Genomic DNA, 27,708 nt, shown 5'->3' on the forward strand with positions numbered 1-27,708 from the left:
GACTCTTCTAGACAGTCTTTTTCATTTGATCTATGTTGACCGACTCAGGAATGTCTTTATCGTTTACTTGGCTCAGGATGAGCCCTTTTATCGAAAAACTTCTTGATAATATTTGGTCGGACACTTGAATTATTTTCATTATTAAATAATTAAATATTATTTGTACAACCCAGATACGAATAGAATGAGGTTTCACATTAGCCATTATTAAAAAAAATATCACCTTATCACTGAGGGGAAGGAAAAAGTTATTAGGTAAGATGCATTTCATGGTAATAATTAGATTTCAAAATTATGAGTAATTATGACTCATAAAATTATTTAAATGATGTGAAATCATTATTAACAATATAGGTTTTGGAGCTTAAATTTTTAAAATTTTTAAATCTAAGAATGTAAGGGATACAAAATGAAAGTAGATTATTTTCTATTATGCTGTTTCAAAACTAGTAAATCTTTTTGATAAAGTAAAGTCCTTAATGCTACGGATCTTTTTTTTTGGGGAGATGCCTTAAATTTTAATTTGTATGTATTTGAACCAAATATGATATAAAAATATATTAAATTTTGCTCAAAAACAAGACTTCAAATTCATGCTATACATAAAGAGTTAGGTCATGATACAAAAGGAGAGCCGTTGAATTGGGTCCACAAGCTTCTTTTTTTATTCTCCTACCACATGGGCCCATAACGGCTACGAGCCCATGTAAACTAAGATTGCTAACCACGTTAACTCTCAAATATTAACTTAAGTGGAGATGATAACGTTGATAATAGAAGCTCTTGAGTTTGATTTTGTATTAGGTTAGAATTAATAATAATAATAATAATAATAATAATAATGTGATGATTTTCCGTCCCCTTGGGATCGTGGACTTGAGGTGTTATTGTCTTCCTTTTTGAACTGGGATCCCCACACCCTCCTTTTCCCTCTCTGACAGCTAAAAATAGTCATCCCACAACTTTCTCGCCGAGAAAATCTGATGGGAAAAGTTTGTTACTTTTTCTCTCTTGCTGCTCGCACATGCACTCTCTTTCTGTCCTGCATAATAAGGACCCCGAGACACACGGAGACAGATGGAAGAATTTGAGAGCGCCAGGGAGAGAGAGAGCAAATGTGAATGGTAGAATGAGCAGCAGCAGTACAGCCAAGTTCATCAAGTGTGTGACAATTGGAGATGGTGCCGTTGGGAAGACATGTCTTCTCATCTCCTACACCAGTAACACCTTCCCAACTGTATTAACTTCCTTCTCTCCACCCCCCTCCCCTCCCCCTGTTTCTCTTCTCTTCTTATCTTTTCTTTTATTTCAGGCCCTTTGAATTTCTGATGCATTTTCCATTCTGGGCTCTCAATTTTTTCCAGGAGTATGTTCCAACTGTTTTTGACAACTTCAGTGCCAATGTTGTGGTAGATGGGCAGACTGTGAATCTTGGGCTCTGGGATACTGCAGGTAATCTCTTTCTTTCTTTCTTCTTTGATTCATATGTTTTATGAATCTATTTTCTTTCCTTTTTCCTGGGTTTCATTTTTCACCCATTTTGTGTGCCACCTAAATGATTATAATTGTAATGATTGTTCTTTATTTATTTATTTTTTTCTCTGTCTGTTTGGTCCACCATAAGATATGCGTAGGAAAATATGAATAACAGTGGATTGTTAAAGCTGCAATTGCAAATCCAATTTGTTACTGTGACTTTCTTTTTAAAGTTCTGCGTTCTTTTTCACTTCTTCAATTCCCTGCAACGGCATTGCAGATAAAAGCTCACTTCCCTATATGGCTTTAGAAAATTAGAACTATTTCTTTTTATCTGTCATCAGTGAAGGAATTGGAGATGTTGTCCCACCATTACCCAGATACAGGACAGACCACTTTTCTGGTTTTTATTCAAATTTTATGCATCTTTGCTGAACATTACATTAAAAATACGTACACTTCCTGCTTTTTTTTCTCAATAATGGGTTAAGATGGCTAGACCAACTGTTCTCCAAAATGAAAGTACCCATTTTTATTTTCCATAGCATTTGAAGGCAGTACATTAGTAGGAAGTGGGAAGATGATCACCGAAAAAGTAAAAATAACAAAAGGTAGAATAAAAATGATTAGTGTTGCGTCAATTGCTAAGTCAAACAAGATGATTGGTTTCCTCTCTGCTAGATGGCCCGAGGCCCGCCAACTGTTTGAGCATATTCCCCAAGCTGTTGCCGTAGCAAGTATAGCTGTTTATGTTAATTTCCTAAAGTTGGCATGATGATGAGAGAAGTGATTGGTATACTTACATGCATGATTTGTTGGATTATGAATAATTTATGCAGGTCAAGAAGACTATAACAGGCTGAGGCCTCTTAGTTATAGAGGAGCTGATGTTTTCATACTTGCCTTTTCTCTCATAAGTAGGGCCAGCTTTGAGAATGTATGCAAAAAAGTAATGCTTCTTTCCTCTCTCCTTTACACGTATAATCTTTTATATCTCGTTCTGCTTAATTAATATCAAATGTAATAACACTTGGTTTTATTCTTCTGAGTTCTGACTTCCTCTTTATTGTCTATGTTGGAGAAGTGGGTCCCAGAGCTAAGGCATTATGCCCCATCAGTGCCCGTTGTTCTTGTGGGCACCAAACTAGGTGATACATTCTTTCCCCCATGAATTTGTTACCTCTGTAAATGAATAATGCCAACATTGTGCCCTTCCTTTTCATTGAAGTCTCTGAATGTCACTGATACTTGAGTTTGTGTTGATGAACGAACTTCTCAAGTGAAAATTCACAAACATCTTTTCCTTTCTCTCTCATTTTCCTTTTCAATCTTTTTCCTCTCTCTCTCTCTCCCCTTTTTTTTTGGTGTATCTGCTAGACTGCTAGATGACTACCTGCTTTTACATTTCTACTTTCCAGCTGTTCATCATAATGGCGTGTCAATAAATAATAATTAATATCGTTGCTTATGAAACAATAAAGGTCGGTCTGTCAATTCATGGATATTTTAGGCTCTGTCTGTACGTGTGCTGTGCGCGCAAATAACAATTTATTTGGTATGGCAGACTTAAGAGAGGACAGACAGTATGTCATGGACTATCCGGGGGCACGTACCATTTCTACAGAACAGGTACATATGCATTAGTGATCACTACTCATTTTCATAGTAAAAAGTGTAATTAGATGTCCTAATTGCTTTAACAATTCTTTTTGGGAGCATCGTCATCCCCATAATAATTACGAAATGTTTGACCACAAAATGTATTGTCAGATCGCCCATGTGACTTGTCCTTAATATTAAATCTATGCAGTAAAATATTCTCATTGGACTGCCAAAACATGGAGAAAAAGTGAACTCCAAATTGGAAATCGGCAACCCTGTGGGGATGGAAATTAATATGGCTGTTGAATGAGACCCCTAAAATCTTTTCTTTTTTTTTTGGGTATTTCGTTTTCTCAACAACCAATGGAAGGAAAAATAAAATAGAATTTAAAGTAATGAATTATCAAACAAAGCAATATACGGCTGCTGTCAATCGGTATTCTAGTTATTATCTCTATGTATATGGGTATTCTAGTTATTAATCTTCCATGGATTCATCATTTCATTGGTACCTCTTGAAGAAGGGAGTAAAAGGACTATGACACTACATTGAGATTCCAAAATTGCCCAAACCTTATCACCCTTTCTTTAACGCTAGTGTCTTTGTGAAGAAAAATAAAAATCACGAAAACGATAACCTGCCTATTTCGGTGTGCATCTTCACGCCTTGTTATGATTTGTGTTGATTGGTGAGCCACTTTGAACTATATATCTTCTTTGTTTTTACTGTTAGAATGCACGAATTGATGCAAAAGGAATACTTTTAACTGCTGCACAATCTCAAAGTGCAAAGATGTTGTATAAATTGTATTTGCACAACAAAATATCCATGCAACAATCAATGAAAACAAATATAGAACACAGCCACATAGTATATTTGAAAGCAATAGAAACAACACAAGAAATTACGTGGTTCAACAATGCCTATATCCACGGGAGCAATTGACAAAGAAATTTACTATCTTGGTGTCAAAAGACACTTATAATGATCTTCTTACATTACAAATACACCCAAAACAGTGTATATATAAAATTCCTAAAGGGTTTCTCTCCAAACCCCATCCAATGTAATGTCCTCCTTTCAAATTCAAAAATCTGCGCTGAGTTTTCAAGCCAAACTGTCAATGGATTGGGTCAAGCCATCGACGGTTTCAGACAGAATGTAAATTGTTTGAATGCTGATGCCAAACCATCGATCGTCCTAACCAAACCGTCGACGGTCCTAGCCAAACCATCGATGGTTTACCTGCTGCTCCTCAACACTTATGATTTTTCCACTATTTCTTCTTCTTGTACATGCATCCAATTAAGTATGTAAGCCACATATCACAACAATCTCCACCTTGACAAGTATACGCGCCTTAGGAGAACTCGAAAACATAGCCTACTACTCCATTTTGACTTTAGGACATTAGGTTGGGGACCGTCTCCCTTCTAGCACTTGGAGACATGAAACAAGTCCAAGTAATGCTTGAACTTTTCAGTGGTAACCGATTTTGTCAAGATCTGCTGCGTTCTCAAATGTGAAAACTTTCTCAAGTCCAAGTTTACATGAAGAAATCAATTTTCGGATTTTGTGAAACCTTACATCAATATGTTTGGTTCTAACATGATACACTTGATTTTTTGTCAAATAAATGACACTCTAACTATCACAACGCAGCACAACTCGATTTTGCTGTATACCCAGCTCCTTGACTAAACCAGTAAGCCATAACACTTCCTTTACAGCTTTGGCAACTACCACATATTCAAACTCAGTTGTAGATAATGCCACCAGGGATTGTACTATGGATCTCCAACAAATAGGTCCTCCCACAATGGTGAATACATAACCCGTTGTAGACCTTCTGTCATCCATATCCCCTGCATAATCAGCATCAACAAACCCCACAATTGATGAACTATCATGTTGCTTGCCGAACATGATACCATAGTTAGAAGTACCCCGTAAGTATCTGAAAATCCATTTCACGGCTTCCCAATGTTATCTACCCGGATTAGAGAGAAACTTACTCACCAGACTTACTGCATGTGCCAAGTTTGATCTTATACACACCATGGCATACATTAAACTCTTCACAACACTAGCATAGGGGACCTTTGACATGTCCTGGATATCACCATCCGTCCTTAGACATTCAATGGTAGACAATTTAAAGTGATTCGCTAGAGGTGTACATACCGATTTAGCATCAGCCATGCTGAACCTTTCCAACACCTTTTCCACATAATCGCCCTAAGATAATTACAACCTCCCTGCAGTTCTATCGTAGAGAATCTTCATCCTAAGTATCTTCTTGGCTGCACCAAGATCCTTCATGTCAAACTCTTTATGCAATAGAATCTTCAACTAATTAACCTTAGTTATGTCCTTTGCAGTTATTAGCATGTCATCAATATACAATAATAAGAAAATGAGAGAACCATCATCAAAATCTTTCACATACACGCAATAATCATACTCACACCTCCTGTAGCCTATCCGAATCATATAAGAATCAAACTGTTTGTACCATTGCCTCGAAGACTGTTTCAGCCCATAAAGAGACTTATTCAATTTGCAAACTAAGTGCTCTTGTCCGGGTTGACTGAATCCCTCTGGTTGTACCATATAGATCTGCTCCTTGAAGTCACCATGGAGAAATGTTATCTTCACGTCCATTTGTTCCAAATGTAGGTCATAATGAACCACTAATCTCAACACTACCCTGATGGAAGTATGTCGGATTTCATCACAATCTACTCCCTTCTTCTGTGAGTATCCCTTTGCCACTAACCATGCTTTGAATTTGTCTCCTTTCTTTTCTAAAATTACTTCCTTTTTCCTATATACCCATTTGCAGCCTATCGCCCTCTTCCCATTTTGTAGCTCCACCAAATCCCAAGTCTGATTCTTATGTAACAATTCCATTTCCTCAATCATGACACCCATCCACCTACTTTTTCTCCTGGCCGGGCACTACCTCTTGAAAAGTAATTAGATCCTTGCAACTGGTAATGAAAGCATAAGATACCAGATCATCAAATTCATACCTGGGCGGCGGTGGTCTGATAGTGCGTCTGGATCTTCGTATAGAAACACTGTCAACTTGCTAGTTTCTCGAGCTAGAACTCCCTGCAACCGGGGGACCAAGATCATTGCCCTGAGTTTCTAACTCCACCTGCACAACATGCTCATCTCTGCTCCAGTTTTCTGGCTCTTGGTTCTCTTCATCATCAACTTAAGTACTCTTCACCATTACTTTCTAATCGAAAACTACATCTCTACTGATCACCACCTTGTTTACCATTGGATCCCATAGTTTGAACCCCTTCACACCTTTCTGATGCCCTAGAAAAATACAACATCTAGACTTTGCATTAAGCTACGATCTCTCCTTACTAGACACGTGTACATAGGCTAGACAACTGAATACCTCAATCTGGAGTAGTCTACCGCATTTCTTGTCCATATCTCCTCTACCACTTTCCCCTCTAGTGATGCCCTTGGCGATTGGTTACTAAGAAGCAAGTCATATTAATTGCCTCAGTCCAGAAGTTCTTCGTTAGCCCTACATTAAGCTTGAGACACCGAACTCTTTCAACTAGAGTTCGTATTATCCTTTCTGCCACACCATTTTGTTGGGGTGTCCGACGAACAGTGAAATGCCCTACTACTCACAAAACTCCATGAACCTAGAATTAGCGTACTCAATCCCATTGTCTTATCTGAGGCATTTAATTCTTTTCCCAATCTAGTTTTCCATTTCAACTTTTCACAACTTAAACCTGACAAACGTACCTGACTTGTGCCGCATGAAGTACACCCAGACCTTCTATGAGTATTTGTCAACAAAATTCACAAAACACACATGTCCTCCCTGAGATGCTACTCTCACCGGCTCCCAAACATTAGAATATATGTAATCAAGAATACCTTCCGTCTTATGAATAACTGTTTTGAACTGCACCCTACTTTGCTTCCCAAAAACATAAAACTTGCAAAAGTTCAGCTTACATGTTTTCATGCCTTTCAAGAGTTTCCTCTTGTGAAGTTATTTCATGTCATGTTCACCCATATGCCTAAGACGCATATGCCACAAGACGGTATCATCAAATTTAGAATCTACGGCTGCAGCTCCACCTACAACTGTAGTGCCCAGCAGTGTATAAAAGTTTCCATCTAACTTTTACCCTTTCATCACCGTTAGATTGCCTTTGCACACCTTCATAACTCCACTTTTGGACTTGTAACTGAATCCATTACAGTCCAAAGTACCTAATGAAATTAGACTCTTCCGTAGGTCCGAAATGTGTCTTATATCACATAGAGTTCTTACAACACGATCAAATATTTTAATTCATACATCTCCTATTCTAATGATTTTACATGAAACATCATCATCCATAAAAACTGAACCTAAATTAACTGACCTATAAGTACCGAACCACTCATTGTTTAGAGTCATGTGGTAAAAACACGCCGAGTCTAGGATCCAATAGTCCATGAGGCAATCCAACCCTGACGAAATTGAAAGTATGTCACCATCACTACATTATGAATTTCCTTTTTCAACTACATTTGCTAATTTTGAAGCGCCTTCTAACTTTTCAGCATTCTCTTTCTTCCAATCCGGACACTGCGTAGAAGAACTCAAACCCGAATGGGTTCCTACATATAAATTTTTCAGCGGACGCACATAAATCTAAATTATTTTTATTACCAGAGCATTAATTAGCTTTATTACAAATATATGTCTCAACTATTAAAATGAAAATTTCTAAAATTCTAAAATATACAAACATATTCTAAATTGTATTATATTAAATTTTTATTTTACTTTACTCTTTCTACTCCCGTTCATGCACTTGCTATGCCAAATTTCTAGTATAATCTTCAAAATTATCTGAAATGTAAAATAATGATCGGGGTGAGATGACGCTTAGTAAATAAATAAGATTATTATTAGTGTGGGGTCAAAATGAGCTTTCATAATATTATATTTTCGTAAAATAATATTTAATATTATAACTTCAAAACTGCTTTTAAAATAAACGTGGATTTAAAAATTTTTACATAAAACTTTTACCATTAACTACACCAGTAAAATTTTATAACTATATACTGTAATTGTTAAGTTAAACTTTAAAATTGTAACTAAAATATTTAATTATATACATATATATATATATATATTTCCTTATACGTTTCCTTTAGATCATCATTTAGACACAAGAATGGTCATATTCATATAAACATATATTTTTCCTTCAAATTATTAATAACTTTGTACACGTAATTAAATATGTATATACATATATTGTAAAAACCACATTTAGGCATGTTAGTCATAAGTCATGTTTTTGTTAGTCATAAGTCATGTTCACCAACATGACTAGGTTGTGTAGTCTAAAAACTGGACTTAACTGGTTGGACGGCCAAACTAAATCAACGTATATAATCATTAAGTAAGATTTTCCCTTTTAAACCCTGGTCCGACTCAGGTGTGCACTTAGGAGAAATCCACTACTATATAAAACCACTCTGTAAACAATGTGGTGCACTCTGATCCATTTAAACTTTAGGCTATGGTACCGAACATTAGTAATTTTTTGTATCATCTAAACCATAAGAGGTTTTGAAAACATTTTATTATATAATTTATATAATTAAAATAAAATCATGAAAATCTCATTTTTACTCATATTTTTGTGAAATACGCAACATAAAAATCAACTCATGTCATCTTTATTCATATTTTCGTGAAATACATAACGTATAAATAAGCTCATGTCACACAATTTTCATGTTAAAAATATTTTCTTAAATAGAAATTAATGTTGTAAAATACCTGAGGGATTTAGAACATTTCTTAATTCAAAAATAAACCCAGGTATATTAAAGATAAAACTAGTATAATTAAATATAAGTAAAAATAAACTTGGGAGAATTTTATAAAAATAACTAACATAACCAAAATTTACTTACAAATAAACTCAGGTATAAATTTTAGATAAAAATCTAACATAATCAAATTTACTTACCTTTTACTTAACATTTTTTAAACGATCACAATGAATATCTCAAAAAAATGAGATCGAAAAGAGTGGGTGAGTGAGAATTATAATTATAACAAAAATTTTCCCTCCACCACTAATTTTTTCACTCACTAATCCTTCTCTTCCTTTGGAAATTTTTTGTAAAAAATTAAGGTTGAAAGCTTCCTATTTATAGGAAAATTTTAGGGAAGAAAATAGAATTCGTAAAAATGTGAGGAGAGAAGTGAAATTATAATTGTTTTAAAATAAAGGAATGGGTATGGGATGAACTAAGTATGGGATGAGGATGTAGATCATGTGGGGAAAATGAGAGTGCTTGCTGACACTCCCATTTAATTAGTTTTAAATTAATTTACTTAATTAATTATTATTTTTTTAAATCATTATTATTATCATTGTTATTATTTTTAAGCTATGCTTTAGTATATATATATATATTGAAAAAAAAAATTAAGTTCGAAATTCAAGAACTCATGTGGGCCCTACATGATCTTGTGGGTTCCACGCAACTTCGATGCTCAAGTGGGTCATACATAACTCTAATAGTTCTCACACGATTTTATGGGTCCTACACAATTTCGGGACTCATGTGGACCCCACACGGCTTCGATACTCATGTGGGCCCCACATGGTTTTGTGGACCCCACATGCATTGTATGTGAGATGGTCACTTATATTGTGAGATTTATGAAGTGTATACAAGGACATTGATGTAGAAAGGATTTGATCGACCTATGTCCTATGGTTCAACCCTCAGACAATCACATGTTGTGACGACCTGCTTAATTTCCACATTTTTTTTTCCAAAACATAATAAAATCAATATCACAAAACTCGGCAGATCATAGTCCACCTGGACCCGTGGGTACCAGGGATACATCAGGAACACATCACAGAAGCCTATGCAGCAGGAAACGTAAATCATAAACACCTCATTATACCATATGTCACAATACCAGAGTTACTACAATCACTGTATAAATATATACAACACTTAACCCAAAAAGATGCCTTAGGGCCATTTCCATAAAATACATCTAACCCTGTCAAAATACTTACCCTTTTGGAAGGGCAGATCTACCGTACTAGATTAGCGGGGCTTTACCTGCTCTCCTATCAAGGGCTCTTGAAATATTTATGAAATTCGGGGTGAGACACCTCTCAGTAAGGGAAATAAACTAATACTAGTGTGTGGCAACATGAGTATTCCGTGTTATACATATATCATATAGAAACATATTTAACAATTGTTATGTCATATCTGAGAAAACATATATATATCATCATAACATGGCAGAACATACTGCATTTTCATAATCATATTTCATCTCATAGAATATAATACAAAAACATTCCTGGTAGGTTAGCTGGTTGTTGTCATGTATCACCCCCACATGATTGGGTTGTGTGGCCCGAAGGCGGGACCTAACAATGGTTAGCCGACCACTGCCAAGTCAAAAGTACAGTCTATAAGTATGATGGGTCTGCCAGACCTGGTCTGTACACCAAGGACGCTCACACACTTCTTAAAAACCACATCGACCATCCAATCTCACACCACTCTGTATAGCTGCGTTAACACAAATATCATGATCATGATGACCATGGACACATAACAACGGTACCGTGCAAGTGTTAGCCTAAACCAAGCCAACCAGGTTCTGATACCATATAACATATACTGAAATTGTGATACATGGATATTTCATATCATTAATTATCAAATCAATCATATCATTTTGCATATATACGTATATCATGAAAATCATCGGCCCGTACGCCGGTATTACACATTTTACCATAGCTTGGCCCGTACGCTGGCAAATCACATCCATAGCTCGGCCCATACGCCAGAAAATCATATCATAGCACAACCCATACGTTAGCAAATCACATCCATAGCACGGCCGGTACGCCAGCAAAATATATCCGTAGCTCAACCCGTGCGCTGGCAAATCACATCCATAGCACGGCCCATACGCCGAAAGAACATATAAAAATCTCGGCCCGTACGCCGGTTTTGCATTATAAAAATTCATATCATTAACACATTCTCAGAAACAGTATTTCAAATCAATTTCTACTCATGCCACACTAACAAGTTTTCCGCATATTTAACATACCGTCATTTTTAACAGTATTTTCCCAAATATAAATCATATATAAATATATTTATTTTCCTGAAATCAAATGCTATAACAACATACATATTTTTTCATAAAATACTAGTTTAGTTTATCCCCTTACCTGATTCTTGAAAAGCCCCTAAGAAATTTTGTCCTGCACCCGCAGGGTTCCTTACTCAACACCCTAAAAACAGCATTCCCCAAAACTAAAGTTCATTATTTCTATGCGTGCTACACTTTCTACAACTGTCAAGAATTCAAATATTGAGTAGAAAGTCTTACCCTGGATTTGTGATGGTTTCCACCTCAGCCTTATCGACGATCCGCTCCAGCAGATTTGTAGAGAACTTTCCCAGGAGAGTCGTGGTGGCTTTAGATCATCGAACTAGCTAAAATCCAGCCCAAAATCTTAGAGAGAAGGAGGAGAAACTGTATAAGGAGAGAGAGAGAGAGAGATTCGGCGCAGGAAAATAATTGAAAATTCTGGTTTAACCCTATTTATACTGCGGGATTCATCGACGAGCCACGTCACCTCGTCGACAAGTCCTGTAGGAAGTTTGTCAATGAACTTCAACCCTCGTCGACGAATTTCAGGTTTTTGTAAATCCTCTCTCGGCATCTTCTTGTCGACGAATCCTGTCCTCGTCAACGAGCTTCTCTTATACCCTTGTCGACGAATCCCCTGTGTTCGTCGACAAGGAGCTGAAAAATTCCACGAGTCGTTACATTCTTCCCTCATAAAATTTCGTCCTCGAAATTTACGGTTCACGTAACTCATCATCCCTTAACAAGAAAGGGGTCTACTTATTTTATTACTTACCTTCACTTATGGTGAAGGAATACCGTGGTTACATTCCGAGTCCTGGGAGATTACATATACAAAAAGAAAATTCTCCCAAAACTAAAATGCTACACTAATTAAACCATTACAGGTACTTGCAAAAGAAATACTACCTAAGTACTTACATTTTACCTATTTAGACTTCTTGGAATAGATGCAGATACTTCTGCTTCATCTGTTCCTTAGATTCCCAAGAAGCCTCTTCAATTGCATGATTCCTCCACAAAACTTTTACCTGAGGAATCTTCTTGTTACGTAACTCCTGTACTTTCCTATCCAGAATCTGTATTGATACCTTCTCATTCACTGATGAATCACTGAACTCTAATTCATCATAACTGACGATATGAGAAGGGTATGGGATGTATTTCCTCAACATAGCAATATGGAATACGTCGTGGATCCTGGACAACACAGGTGGTAAAGTTAGCCTGTAGGCTACCGGCCTACTTTATCTATAATCTCAAATGGACTGATAAACCTATGACTAAGTTTACCCTTCTTCCCATATTGCATAACCCCTTTCATCGGAACTATCTTCAAAAACACATGATTACCAACATCAAATTCTAGATTCCTGTGGCGATTATCGGCATAACTTTTCTGTTGGCTCTGAGCTGCACTAATCGTGTCTCTGATAGGCCGAACCTTATCACGCGCTTGTTGCACAAGCTCTGGCCCCACTAATCGTCGCTCACCCACTTCATCCCAAAATAAAGGAGAACGACATCTCCTACCGTATAAAGCCTCAAACGGTGTCATGCCAATACTGGTTTGATAACTGTTATTATACGCAAACTCTACTAGTGACATGAACTGAGTCCGACTACCCCCAAAATTTAAAACACATGCTCGGAGCATATCTTCTAATGTCTATATCGTCCTCTCAATCTGCCAATCTAACTGAGGATGGAATGTCGTGCTAAATGACAATTGAGACCCTAGTGCTTCCTGCAGACTCTTCCAAAAACGTGACGTAAAATGCGGGTCTCAATCTGACACAATCGATACTGGTACCCCATGAGAACAAACTATCTCCTGAATGTAGATCTCCGCTAAACGGTTGAGGGAGTAGCTGATCTTGATAGGTATAAAGTGGGCGGTCTTACACAAAAGGTCAACAATCACCCAGAAGACATTCTGGTCATGTAATGTCGTCGGTTGTCCTGACACGAAGTCCATAGATATATGATCCCACTTCCAGTCTGGGATAAATAATAGCTGCAACTGGCCTGCCAGCCTCTGGTGCCCAGCTTTTACCTGCTGGCACGTCAAACACTAGGCTACATACTCAACAATCTCTCTCTTCATACCACTCCACCAGTACGACTCTCGCAGATTCCTGTACATCTTCGTACTGCCGGGATGAACTGTATACAAAGATCTGTGAGCCTCCTTTAAAATAGTCTTCCTGATATCAGTATTGGCAGGAACGCATAATCTAGAATGGAACCGCAAAGCTCAGTCATCTGCAATACTGAATTCCTCCCCATGACCACTTTGTACTTTGTCTATCACCTCTGCTAATTCCGGGTCTTCTTTCTGGGCAGCTTTAATTTTTTCTTGCAGCATAGGTTGTATCGCTAAACTGGCAATACACACTAAAGGATCACCCTTTACCAACTCTATACCGAGTATCTCTGAAATCCATAATAATCGGATGCTAAATCTCTATAGCTGCTAACACTGGGCTCACGATCTTCCTGCTCAACGCATCAGCTACGACATTTGATTTCTCGGGATGATAACTGATGGTACAGTCAAAGTCTTTAATAAGTTCCAACCATCTTCTCTACCTCATATTCAGCTTCTTTTGTGTGAAAAAGTACTTCAAACTTTTATGGTCGGAGAAAATCTCACACTGCTCGTCGTACAAGTAATGCCTCCAAATTTTTAATGCGTTTACCACTGCAGTCAATTCAAGATCATGTGTAGGGTAGTTCTTCTCATATTCTTTCAACTGCTTGGACGCATACGCCACTACCCTGCCATGCTGCATAAATACACAGCCAAGTCCCTTCGAGGACGCATCACTGTAAATGACATACCCCTTACCCCTGATAAGATAACCAATACTGGTGATATCACTAATCTTTGCTTTAATTCTTGAAAACTCTGCTCACGGATGTCGTTCCACTCAAATTTGACATTCTTCCTCGTCAGTCGTGTCAAAGGTCCTGACAAAGCTGAAAATCCCTTAACGAAACGACGATAATAACTAATTAGTCCCAAGAAACTCCTGATCTCCTGAAAATTTTTCGGTCTAGCCTAATTCACTACCGCCTCAATCTTGTTAGGATCCACAGAAATACCGTCTCCAGATACAACATGCCTCAAGAACACGACTTTCTCAAGCCAGAATTCACATTTACTAAACTTGGCATACAACTTCTTTCCCAAAGTGTCTGCAAAGCCTCAAGTGCATCTCATGCTCCTCATAACTTCTCGAATAGACCACAATACATCATCAATAAAAACAACAACAAACTGGTCCAGGTATTGGTGGAAGACTCTGTTCATCAAGTCCATAAATACCGTAGGAGCATTCGTCAAACCAAATGGCATAACAAGAAACTCGTAATGCCCATACCTGGTCTTGAAGGCCATCTTCGAGACGTCTTCTGCTTTCACTTTTACTTAATGGTAGCCGGATCTGAGGTCAATCTTCAAATACACCCGTGTACCCTGGAGCTGGTCAAACAAATCGTCGATACGGGGTAGAGGATACTTGTTCTTGATTGTCACTTTATTAATTTCCCTATAGTCTATACACATCCTTATAGTCATGTATTTCTTCTTCACAAATAAAACTGGAGCTACCCACAGAGATACACTGGGTCGTATGAAGCCCTTATCAAGCAGATCCTGCAACAGGTTCTTCAATTCTGCCAACTCTGTGGGCGTCATCCGGTACGGTACTTTAGAAATTGGCGTTGTACCTAGAAGTAGATCAATAGGAAAATCTACCTCACGATCGGGTGGCAAGCCTGGTAACTCATCTGGGAAAATATCTATAAATTCCTTTACTACAGGCGTGCTAGCAAATTTCAATTCATTCTCTGACATCTCCTTCATAACCATCACAAACCCCTGACAACCACTCAGCAGTAGTCTTCTGGCCTGAATAGCTGAAATTAGCGGAGGCGAGGATTGCACTCGCGACCCTACGAACTTGAATTTTGCCTCCCCCGGATGTCTGAATATCACTTCTCGTGCTCGGCAATATATGTTGGCAAAATTAGCTACTAGCCAATCCATGCCAAATATAACATCAAACTCGTGCATGTCTAGCACTATCAGATCAGTAGACAAATTCTTTCCTTGAATATCAACTGGACAACCTCGGAGCACCCTACTACACCTCACTGCTAACCTTGTCGGTGTAGATACCAACAATTCAACATCTAATGGTTGTGTTTTAGCCCCACATAATTTAACACACCCCGAAGACACGAACGAGTGTGTAGCTCTTGAATCAAATAGTGCAATAACTTTAAAAGAAAGCATAATAACCATACCTATCACCACGTCACCTGCTATATCAGCCTCACCCGGCGTTAGAGTAAACACCCTGGCTGGAGCCGCATTCCTCTTCTGGCCCCCACGTGGCACCTGATAACCTCCCCAGTATGGTCTGGGAGCTAGAACTACATCTGGTGGGGTACGGTAATCTCGTACCACATGCCCTGATCTACCGCAGCGATAGCACACCATCCCTCCTGCTCGACACTCTCCCGAGTGTCTCCTACCACAAGTCTGACAGACTAAAGGACCCTGCCCCACCTGTACCTCGCGTCCTCCCGTCTCCTGTCTCCGCCCTCTTCCATAGTTTCCTCTCCTCCACTGACCCGGTCTATGACCCTGCTAGTAGCTGGTAGATGCAGATCTCTTCCTCTGTCCCTGCTCCTCTGCATCAAGACGCTCACCAATCTCTGCCAAGGCTGCCCTATCGACTAACTCAGTAAAGTCCTGGATCCGCAACACCATCACCTACTTGAATATATTCCGCCTCAAGCCTTTTTCAAACTGCCTCGTCTTCTTCACTTCATCGGGAACAATGTACAGGGCAAAATGAGAGAGCTCGACGAAACGCGCTGCATACTGCTGGATGGATAGCTATCCCTGCTTCAGACATAGGAACTCTTCTACTTTAGCCTCCCTGACAGTAGCTGGAAAATATCTATCAAAGAACAATTCTTTAAACCGGTCCCATGTCATGGCTATCGGAGTCACCCTCTACTGCTCCAATAGTCTCATCGTAATCTATCACCTCTCGGCCTCTCCAGTCAGTCTATAAGTGGCAAAGAGGACCCTCTGTTTCTCAGTACACTGCAACAAAGCCAAGACTTTCTTGGTCTCCTGCATCCAGTTCTCGGCGGCTACAGGATCAACTCCACCTGAGAACGCCGGAGGGTTCGTCTTCATAAACTTTTTTACAGTGCACCCATGGCCTGCAGATGAACCACCCTGCTCCCTCGAGCTCCTAGCAATCTCAGTCATAACCTGCTGAGCCACGCTACGTAATACCGAGTCAGAGTCGGTCCCAGCTGCACCTGATGGTCCTACTCCATCACTACCACTCACATGAGCACTATTTCCTCCTGGGTCTATCTTGAAAAATAGCAGTTGCAACTCAATAATCCTATCCTCATAATTTACCCACCTATCCTCACCACTTATCTCAACATTTCTAACTCATTCTAATCCCCAGTCCTACATTCTAGGAACACAACCCGACAATAGCTTACTATGGTTTTCTTGAAATCGTCACCCTAGGAAAAACATAGAAACTACCACGAAAGTCCTGCCTCCAGACTGTAGAATAACCTTAAATTATTTCCTAAACTCTGGTATTGTTTCCGCTGCATTCTAAAGTCTACAGAACCTAACAACCTAGGTTCTGATACCAAACTGTGACGACCTACTTAATTTCCACATCTATAAATCTGATGGGTCTACCAGACCTAGTTCGTACACCAGGGGCACTCACACACTTCTTAAAAACCACATCGACCATCCAATCTCACACCACTCTATACAGCGGCGTTAACACAGATATCATGATCATGATGATCATGGACACATAGCAACGGTACTGTGCAAGTGCTAACCTAAAACAAGCCAACCAAGTTCTGATACCATATAACATATACTGAAACTGTGATACATGGATATTTCATATCATTAATTATCAAATCAATCATATCATTTTGCATATATACGTATATCATGAAAATCATCTGCCCGTACGCCGGTATTACACATTTTACCATAGCTCGGCCCGTACGCCAACAAATCATATCATAGCACAGCCCGTACGCTAGCAAATCACATCCATAGCACGGCCCGTACGCTAGAAAAATATATCCATAGCTCAGTCCGTACGCTGGAAAATCACATCCATAGCACGGCCCGTACGCCGGCAAAACATATAAAAATCTTGGCCCGTACACCGGTTTTCAATTATAAAAATCCGTATCATTAATACATTCTCAAAAACAGTATTTCATATCAATTTCTACTCATGCCACACTAACAGGTTTTCCGCATATTTAACATACCATCATTTTTAACAGTATTTTCCCAAATATAAATCATATATAAATATATTTATTTTTCTGAAATCAAATGCTATAACAACATACATATTTTTCATTAAATACTAACTTAGTTTATCCCCTTTCCTTATTCTTGAAAAGCCCCTAAGAAAATTTGTCCTGCACCCGCAGGGTTCCATACCCAACACACTAAAAACAGCATTCCCCAGAACTAAAGTTCAGTATTTCTACGCATATTACGCTTTCTACAACTGTCAAGAATTCAAATATTGAGTAGGAAGTCTTACCCTGGATTTAGGATGGTTTCCACCTCAGCCCCATAGACGATCTGCTCTGGCAGATTTGTAGAGAACTTTCCCAAGAGCGTCGTGGTGGCTTCAGATCATCGAACTAGTGAAAATCCAGCCCAAAATCTTAGAGAGAAGGAGGAGAAACCGTATTAGAAGAGAGAGAGAAAGAGAGAGAGAGAGAGAGAGAGAGAGAGAGAGAGATTAGACGCTGGAAAATGACTGAAAATTCTAGTTTAACCCTATTTATACTGTGGAATTCGTCAACGAGCCACGTCACCTCGTCGACGAGTTCTGTAGGAAGTTCGTCAACGAACTTCAACCCTTGTCAACGAATTTCAGGTTTTCACAAATCCTCTCTTGGCAACTTCTCGTCAACAAATCTTGTCCTCGTCGACAAACTCCTCTTATACCCTCGTCAACGAATCCCCTGTGTTCGTCGACGAGGAGCTGAAAAATTCCTCGAGTCGTTACACATGCACTCAAAACACACTTTAGTTTGTAACTCTTTGTAGGTACATATGGATTATTTGAAGACTTTCGATGCATGAAGATTGCAGTTGATATGCCGAAGCAAGTTCGAGTCCGAGACTCGTGTGGGCCCCACCCAGTCATGTGGGCCTCGCATAGGGTACCTATTTTTATTATTATTATTTTTATCATATATTTCTAAAAATTATGTCAGTCAAAACATGATTTTATATATATGTACTTATTTATGTGTACAAACAATGTCTACCCTATTTATCCTATGAAATTTCATTTTGACCAGACTGACCTACAAGGAGCGACTAAACCGCAATGGTCTCTAAGTACTCGTTAAGACAAGGTCTTTCTTAGGCATCAAATATAGAATCAAGGATCCTACAGAAAAGCACATCTGTATTGACATTAACTTAATGATTATTATTATTATTATTATTATTATTATTATTATTATTATGCTTTAATCTCATATATATATATATATATATATTGGGTCATTACACTCCGGTTTTATGTGCCCATTTTTACTGCACTTGAAACACCGGATATCCTTTTTCTTCTTGGACTCAGATTGGGATTTATTTTGACTCGATCCATTTATGAATTTTCCTCTCTCACATTCATGGTTATCCTTCACCACAAGCCCTTCACCATGTGAAATTTCGTCGCTGACTTTCTTTCTTTGATGAAAACCTAGCAACACACTTGTTACCTCTTCCAAATTCAAGGTCTCTTTACCCCATGTAAGAGTCGTAAACAAGTTCTCTTACGTGTGGTAGGAAATTCAATAGCATCAGCACCTTGTCATCTTCCTCAAATTACACATCAACCCGCATTAAATCACTTATGATTTGATTGAATACATTAATGTGTTGGTTCAAATCTGAACCCTCCACCATCTTAAGCCAATATAACATTTGCTTAATAAAGAGTTTATTTGTAAGAGAATTAGACATGTACGGGCTTTCAAGCTTTTGCCATATAGCCGCAGGAGAATCCTCTTCCATGACGTGATAGAACACGTCATCGGCCAGACACAATCTGATAGTAGCCACCATCTTTGCCTCCAATTCCTTCCAATTTACCTCATCCATGCCTTTCGAAAGGCTTTCACCATCCCTTGCTGCACAAGAAAATCTTTCACCTTTCTCTCCCATAAACCGAAGTTCTCGGTTCCATCAAACTTGACAACGTCAAATTTCGTAGACAAAGTACCCGAAGCCATTACAACAATTGCTCTTATACCAATTTGTTGTATAAAATGTATTTGCACATCGGAATATCAATGCAGCAATCAATGAAAAAAAAATACAGAACAAAACCACGCAGTATATCTGAAAGTAATAGAATCAACACAAGAATTACGTGGTTCGGCAATGCCTACATCTACAGGAGCAATTAGCAAAGAAATTTACTATTTTGGTGTCAAAAGACATTTACAATGATCTTCTTATATTACAAATACACCCATAATAGTGTACATATAAAGTTCTTAGAGGGTTTCCCTCCAAACCCCAACCAACTTAACATCCTCCTTTCAAAATTCAAAAATCTACGCTAGGTTCCCGAGCCAAACCGTCGACGGTTTCAGATAGAATGTAAATTTCCTGAATTCTAGTGTCAAACTGTCGACGGTTTACCTACTGAGGGCAATGGTGTAATCCCAAGAGGGAGGGTGAATTGGAATTTTAAAAAATTTTGCTGATTATTTTGCCGATTCATCAAACAATATCCCAATAAAAATAAATGTGTATATGTAGATAATTATAACAATAAATAAATAAACACACACATGCGGAAATTTAAATAGAGTAGGGAGAGAGAATAACATCAAGATTTAACGAGGTTCGGTTATACCCTCCTACGTCCTCGCCTTGAGCAAACTCCCCAAGGATTTCACTAAACTGTTCCCTTAACCGGGCGGAGCAAACCATTACACACTCTTTACAGGGTGGAGCCCTCCTTTACAACACTCCTTTAGTAGGATGGAGCCCTCCTCTCCAGGCGATACCTCACGCCTAGTAAACCAGTCCTTCTATGCCGACCAACCTTTCCAAGTGATGTCTCCTCACTTGGTCCACTCCTTTAATAGGGTAGAGTCCCCCTCTCCAAACAATGTCCCCTCGTTTGGTCTGCTCATTCTAGGCGGAGTTGTCTCTCCAAGTGATGTTGTGACGCCCCGATTTTCGTACAATTTTTTATATATAATAAATAAATAATCACGTCATAAATCCACAGCATCCACAAATCGGCCACGTCAACAATCCTAGTACCATTCATACGACCCGACCCGCATTGGATACCGGGTAAAAAGTATTTTATTAAACAACCTAACAGCGGAAGACAGTATATACACATCAGTCAGAATACGATACCCAGAGTATCAACGTACATAAATACACAACACTATCTCATACCCAAAAATAATACAATCCTAGGAAACCACACCTCCCTAGTCAAAACTCGCCCTGTATCTCAGGGTCCCAGCTCCTTATGATCACAGAGCTCTACCACCTGGCCTATTTCTGTTCCCTGAAAAATTTAGATAATTTGGGCGAGACACATCTCAGTAAGAAGGAATAGATTATTTACAGTGTGTAGCCAAATGAGTAAAATTATAATACACTTTACTTTTCAAATCACCATTTTATTTGAGAAAATACACTGATATTCACATACACATAATCATATAGATATACAACACAAGCTTTTATAAGCTTAAAAATCATTTATCAAATTTAATGATTTCCAACACATATTTACACGCAAAGTTCCTGAGAATAGGGAAGATTACCCGCCCATACAGGTAGCTTCCCTCTGCCCTAACACGTTATGCAGCCAGGTATGGCCACATCTGATACCCATCAGGGCACTCACCTTACTCAGTAAGCCCTCAGGCGAAGAGGTTCAATTCGCCTTAATTATTTATATTATTAACTCACATTGTTCCATTTCTTAATTTTATCATTCTTTATTTCTCAATTTCCATTCTTTCTTTCATTTCTCATTTTAGCCAATTTTATCATTCTTTCACTTTTCATTTCCACTTTACTTTCCGGCTCATGAGTATCCTCGGTATCAAATACCAACATCGCGTCTGTAACTCATGGCCACCCTGAGGATCTTTCTATACACACCATGCTTCCCCCCATGGTCAAGGTTGTGCGGCCCAAAGGCTGGATCTAACCGCGATTGGCCAACCCGATTAGATCAAATATCATATCACATATCGCGTTTGTAGTACGACTGGCCGGCCTAATACCCTGATCCGAACTCAGGGGGCCCAACAACCCTACACAATGGCACAGTCAACTGTCATGCCACACGCTCCAAGAGTTCGTGTGGTTGCACTAACACCACTAGCAACGGTACCGTGCTAAATATCATAACCATCCAACAAGGTTTACCACCACATACCCGCAATCATTATGCGGTATTGGCAATTCATCAATTATATTCTAGTATATCACAATTTAGTTCAATATAAATATTCTCATCATTTTCTGTGCACATTTCATCATCTCGTAATATCATATATCATATTTCATGTATTTTTCACATTTTCCCAAAATACTCATTTCTCATGCAAATAATTTCCACTCACAAATAAATACCACATTTCATTATTTTCCAATATCAATAATTCATAAAATCCCATTTTTCAGGAAAAACATTTCTACTCATATAATAATACCATATTACATTATTTTTCACTAATCAGATCAGTAATTCTCATTTCAATATTTTCTCAGAAATTACACATTATTATATTTTACACTCCAAAATATCACAATTTACAATTACTCAAATGCCACACAATTTATCTGATATTTATATCATAATAATTTTCAGACAAAATATTATATGCTCAATTTCACATATTCATTCAAATAATAATTCTAAAAACACTGTTATAATTTATTCCCCTTACCTGGCTTACTGAGAGTCTCACTAGAATCCAAAATTTCACGCCCTTGGCGCCCAAAATTTAACTCCTGCAATTTACATTTTTTCTAAATTAATTAATCTATTTCTCCAAAATAATACCCATCTAGCCTTCCTTAGGCCCCATATACCTCAAATTAATATTTAAACTATTATTTAAAATACCCACTTAATTTTCTAAATTTTTCCTGCGGATCCCAAAATTACACCCGCGGTGCTCACTCGGGCCCTAAATTCCAGAAATCCTACTTCAACCCAAAATGCTCAATATTTTAGCATTTCTAAATTAATGCTAATTAATTAAAAATAAGCCCCTTAATAACCTCCGCACCCCAAATTTGGAGTTTTGACCCGACACCCCCACGAGAATTCCGTCCCGCTAGACTTGTAGAGAATCATCCCTAGATTCAATTGGTGGTGTCTGTTCGTCAATTGGACTTATATTTTGCAGGAAATTAAAGAAAAAGGGGGAAATGGCTTACCCCAGGGAATACGCTTACGCTACTCCTACCACCGATCCACTCCGGTGGAAATGACGGCAGCGGCGAATGGAGTCCAGTGGTATCTTCGGATTTTAAATCGGGCAAAAATCCGTCATGAAATCGATGAGAGAGGGAGAGAGAACGTGAAGAGAGAGAGAGAGAGAGATTGCAGGAGTTGCAGAGAAAGAATAAAGAAAAGGAAAGAAAAGAAAGAAAAGAAAGAAGAAGAAGATGCGGTTTGGGGGGGGGGGCGTGAATTCAATTTAGAATCCACCTTTAGCTTCTTTGAAGCTTCAGGTGGTTAACATTATATATATATATATATATATATATATATATATAATAATAATAATAAATTTAACTAATATTTTATAAATAAAATAAATAAATAAATAAATTTTAATTAATTTTCTTTTTCTTTTTCTTTTAAATCCAATTAATTAATTTTATTTTTTTTTTATTTTTTGGAAATCAATCCGCTAATCTTTTATATATCTTTTTGGGGTTTTTACAGATGTACCCTCACTTGGCCACGGTTCACAACCCGAACCGCGAAGGGCTTGTTTTTAAAAATAATTTTACGTACAAAGAAATGTTTCTACAAAAGCTAGTTTGTACAATTGAAAATCTATATGCTCAAAGCTTTTCTTGAATAACTCAAGAAGTTTTCTCCAAAGATATTTTCAAATAAAAGAATAGGAGAAATTAGGGTTTTCTTTCTCAAGATGATTGACCTTTGAAAAATAAAATTGCAAGAAGGCTCTCAAGCAATATATATGAATGTGAAATATATGCTCAAGCCTTACTTGAATAACTAAAAATTTTCTCCAAAAAGAATTTTCAAAATAAGAGTGTAGGAGAAATTTGATCTTTGAAAAACATAACAACAATAAATGAAAAGGCCTTCAAGCAATATATAGGAAGGATGATATAAGTTCAAGCCTTTTTAAATAAAACCCTCAAAAAGATTTTCTCCAAAAATGATTTTCAAGAAGAGTAGGAGAAATAAGAATTTGATGCTCAAGAATTGGTATAAAAAATGAGGGAGAATCAAAAGATATTCAAATAAAGTTTCAAAGTGATTCTCCAACCTTTTCCAAGTGTTTAGGGTTGGTATTTATAGGCAAAAACACAATATAGCCGTTAATTGACCATTGGACATTAAAATATTATTTTATTTAAAAAAATCTGACTGTTATATGCCCAGAAATTCAAAATCCTGAGAGATTTGGTCGACAAGCCCAAGGTACGGTCAACCGACCCAAGGGAAATTTTCCAATTAGCGAGCTTCGGTCTGCTGGGGCTATGATTTGGTCTGCTGGATCATCTTTGCTTGAAGTCCGATCGACTAGGCTATATGAGCCGGTCAACTAACTCCTTTGAAAATATAAGTTTTGGCCAGTTTGTTCTAGTCGGTCTACCGGCCCCTTGTAAATTTGCCCATTTCTACTATTTGGTCAACTGAGCTTTAACAGCCCGTCGACTGGGTCTTTGTAAAAAACACATTTCTTGCCATTTGAATTGTTCAATCAACTTGGCTTATCATTCAGTTAACTAACCCTTGGGAAAAACTTAGCTTTCGCTTTCTTTTAAGTTCAAAACCACTTTAAACCTTTTGTATGAGTTAAACATTTTAAATGAGAAGTTTTTCATGTGACTTGGAGTTCTAGGGTCAATTTAAGGTCATTTGTGAGCTTCAAATTAAATCATATGAAATGCATATACAAATTAAACCTACAAGCATTACAACTGAAAAATGAATGAAGTCTCCATGCTTTGCTCATCTGAATTCCCATGGAATACGCTGAGGTATGTTCATTTAGGTACTTTCAAGGCTTCCATTAGGTATTTGTCTTTCGTGCTTCCAACAACATATATTTGTTCAAACACTCAATGCACACAAATAAAATGTTGTGATTTGTCATGATAAAAAATGGAATTTGACTCAAAAAGTCAACACCTACTGCTCCTCACCACTTATGATTTTTCCACTATGTCTTCTTCTTGTACATGCATCCCATTAAGTATATGAGCTACATATCAGAACAAAAGAGCAGCCACTTTTAGAGATCTTTAGACTTCTTTTATCAGTATATTTCAATTTGCAGGGTGAAGAACTAAAGAAGCAAGTTGGAGCTCTAGCATATATAGAGTGCAGTGCCAAGACCCAGCAGGTTTCTCTCACATTACCATTTGTTCTTATGCTGTGTTTGGAAACATGGAGTTAGGGTCTTGAATTTGAAATTGTGTGAAAATGGATTTTCCATGCTCTCAAGTGCAACTTTGGGGAAAAAATTTGCAGTCTCAGGACCATTTAATATAACTCAAGGAAAATTTTGATAAAACATGATGACACCCGTTCGTGGTCACTGTTTATGGAAAAATAAGTGTTCGAGACCCCAAATGTGGAGGTCCCAAGCTCTACAGATGTCCCCTAGGGGATGGCATAACAATGTTTTTCTTTATGTTGACTGAAGTTATTGAACAAAAACGTTTTCAGGAAGTACAAAAGAAACATATCATGCAAAATTTGCATGAAATATTTTCTTGAAACTCAGTTCCTGGCCCCAAATTGTGTCCAAGTTGGTGTGATGTGCAGGAAGTTTTGAGTAACTTTTTATTCTGGATTGCAGAATCTGAAGGCTGTGTTTGATACTGCAATCAAGGTGGTTCTACAGCCTCCAAAGCCCAAGAAACAAAAGAGGAGGGGCTGCCATATTATTTAGTCCATGCTCCCCTTCCCCAACTTGATCACTAGACTCCTTCTGTTCATTTTCTTTCCTTGTGGGTGTTTGTGTAAATTGTGACTTGAGCCGTGTGGTGACTGCATTTCGTGATGGGCATGCCCTCGCTGTATTTATGTAAATAGCAGTAAGACTGAAACGTGAAGTTGAGCTTGTCAGTATCAGTAGGGTGGGGATTCATGTTCTGTGGTTCTGATTTAACAAAAACTCTCTCCAATATTGTGTTCCTGAGGTTCCTTAATTGGGTCCCTTTTAAAAGAACGAATATGCCCCTCCATTGTTGACCCTAATGCTGTAATGCCCACATGGTGTGGTTGAATTGTCCAAAATCTAAATGAGAGTTTGCTGTAATGGGCACGTTGAGAATGACCTTTTGCTGTAATGGGCACGTTGAGAATGACCTTTCCGTGGTTCCTTTTGTCAAGTTTCTAGTGCGTTGAAAACTGGCATGGATAGTTGATTCGACCAATCAAATCGAGAATCAGCTTGTTACAAAAACGACAACAAAAGAATCGCCAGAACATGTAATAAAAAAACATAATGCTTAGAACACAAGATTTATGAGATTTTCAGCGTCGGATAAGTCTCCTCTTATCCAATAGTTTCTTTTCGTTTTTTAACCAAAAATATTACATATTATATGAGGTTGTAGTGTTAGGACCAGAGGAGCTTATGAATGAGCTTGATACACATGGGTGAACACCAACCTGACCCAAAAACTTAAACCTATTAGATATTAGACCCAACCATGTATATAAGTACTCATCATTCACTCTAATTTTCCAATGTGAGACAAGTTCACAAGTTGAATTCTCAATAATCTCCCCCTCACTTATGAGTTCCAACTGCTCCTCCTTGAACGGAAATCATCTCCCTTATGGGAGTAAGCCCAATTCCCCAACAGTTGCTCAAGTGGGTCTTACCACTAGCGTGTTACGTGCCTCAGATTGAATTTTCACATACCTCCGAACCAATCCTACCTCTCACGTCTTGACCCTATTCGGATCCATCTGCAGCCTAGATGATCCTTATTGGCCTCGACCACACACTTGGTCCTCCAAGTTTTAGCACGTCAGGAGAATTAATTTCACGTCTCGACTTTTTACGATGTCGCTCACCCAGAATTACGAACCATCGGTTTTGATACCACTTGTTAGGATCGGAGGAGCTCATGGGTGGGTTTGATATACATGGGTAAACACAAACTTGATCCAAAAGCTTAAGTGTATTGAGTCATGGGCCCAATCATGTATATAAGCAACACCCATCATCCACTCCAAGTTTTTAATGTGGGACAAGCTCACAGGTGGAATTCTCAACATGTAAGACAACTTTATAAAACACAAAATTATATAAGTATCTTTCTCAATAAAAATATTTCGTTTCGAGAGCACAACCGCTTGAACCCGTGCTACTACATTGGGAGAGAGAGAGAGAGGGGGGGTGCACCCCTCTCCGATTTCCTCCTCCTGCAAAACTACAAACAAAAGTTGTTCTCGAAATACTACTCATGTAATACTTCATGTACCAAAAATCAGATTCCATAATAAAACAAGACTTACTTTTTGGATCAAATTAAATATCATATTTGGCGATATAATAAGGGCAAAATTTGGGAAACTGGTAGACCAATCAATCTAGATGAGACGGTGAAGTTAATATGAAGTTAAGTTTTTGTTTTTCTATTCACATTTAACTTATAATTTTAACTTACATTATCTAAATTTAAAAACATAAATTATATTTTATTTATTTTAAAATGTGCTGGTCATTGACTTTGTATAGAAATTGCATATAACAAATTAAAATTTTGTTGTATTAATTATCTTATAGGTATTCTTTTCCAATTTATTAGGAAATTTATGTCTTTACCTACTTTAAAATATTTTAAAATAATAATATAATTATGTTATCATCTTACCTAATTTTCATTAATAGTCAAAATTTTCAATTTGCTTACCAATTTGATTCCCGATTCAAAGTTTTTACTAAAGGAAAAGTCTTGTCTTGTATCTTAACTTTTACTTCTCTATTAAAGGAAAAGTCTTGTCTGTTTCGTGGCCATCACACTAACTTGTGGTACTTTTATTCATTTGATTGGCCGCATTTTTTGAAGAGC

General features: G+C 37.8%; 1 protein-coding gene across 2 annotated transcripts; it reads left to right on the forward strand.

The window, feature by feature from the left end:
• The first annotated feature begins 1,058 nt into the window (after positions 1-1,058).
• Positions 1,059-25,958, forward strand: LOC131165712 (rac-like GTP-binding protein RAC2). Of its 2 annotated transcripts, none has more exons than XM_058123721.1 (7): positions 1,059-1,237; positions 1,365-1,452; positions 2,316-2,425; positions 2,558-2,624; positions 3,041-3,105; positions 24,954-25,019; positions 25,479-25,958. In XM_058123721.1, exons 1-7 carry the CDS (start codon positions 1,130-1,132, stop codon positions 25,569-25,571), a joined length of 597 nt encoding a protein of 198 aa, XP_057979704.1. In that variant the 5' UTR covers positions 1,059-1,129; the 3' UTR covers positions 25,572-25,958. The 2 variants fall into 2 exon arrangements, with proteins under 2 accessions (XP_057979704.1, XP_057979705.1); XM_058123722.1 differs by having other exon boundaries at positions 2,561-2,624.
• Positions 25,959-27,708: the final 1,750 nt, after the last annotated feature.

The sequence above is a fragment of the Malania oleifera genome, chromosome 10 (assembly GCF_029873635.1).
Source record: "Malania oleifera isolate guangnan ecotype guangnan chromosome 10, ASM2987363v1, whole genome shotgun sequence".
Classification (NCBI taxonomy): Eukaryota; Viridiplantae; Streptophyta; class Magnoliopsida; order Santalales; family Ximeniaceae; genus Malania; species Malania oleifera.

Excerpts from the sequence above, each read along its gene's own strand:
- LOC131165712 (XM_058123721.1), top strand. The coding sequence starts at position 1,130 with ATGAGCAGCAGCAGTACAGCCAAGTTCATCAAGTGTGTGACAATTGGA. Across the intron at positions 1,238-1,364 it reads CCAGTAACACCTTCCCAACT|GAGTATGTTCCAACTGTTTT; the intron begins GTATTAACTTCC and ends AATTTTTTCCAG. Across the intron at positions 25,020-25,478 it reads GCAGTGCCAAGACCCAGCAG|AATCTGAAGGCTGTGTTTGA; the intron begins GTTTCTCTCACA and ends TCTGGATTGCAG.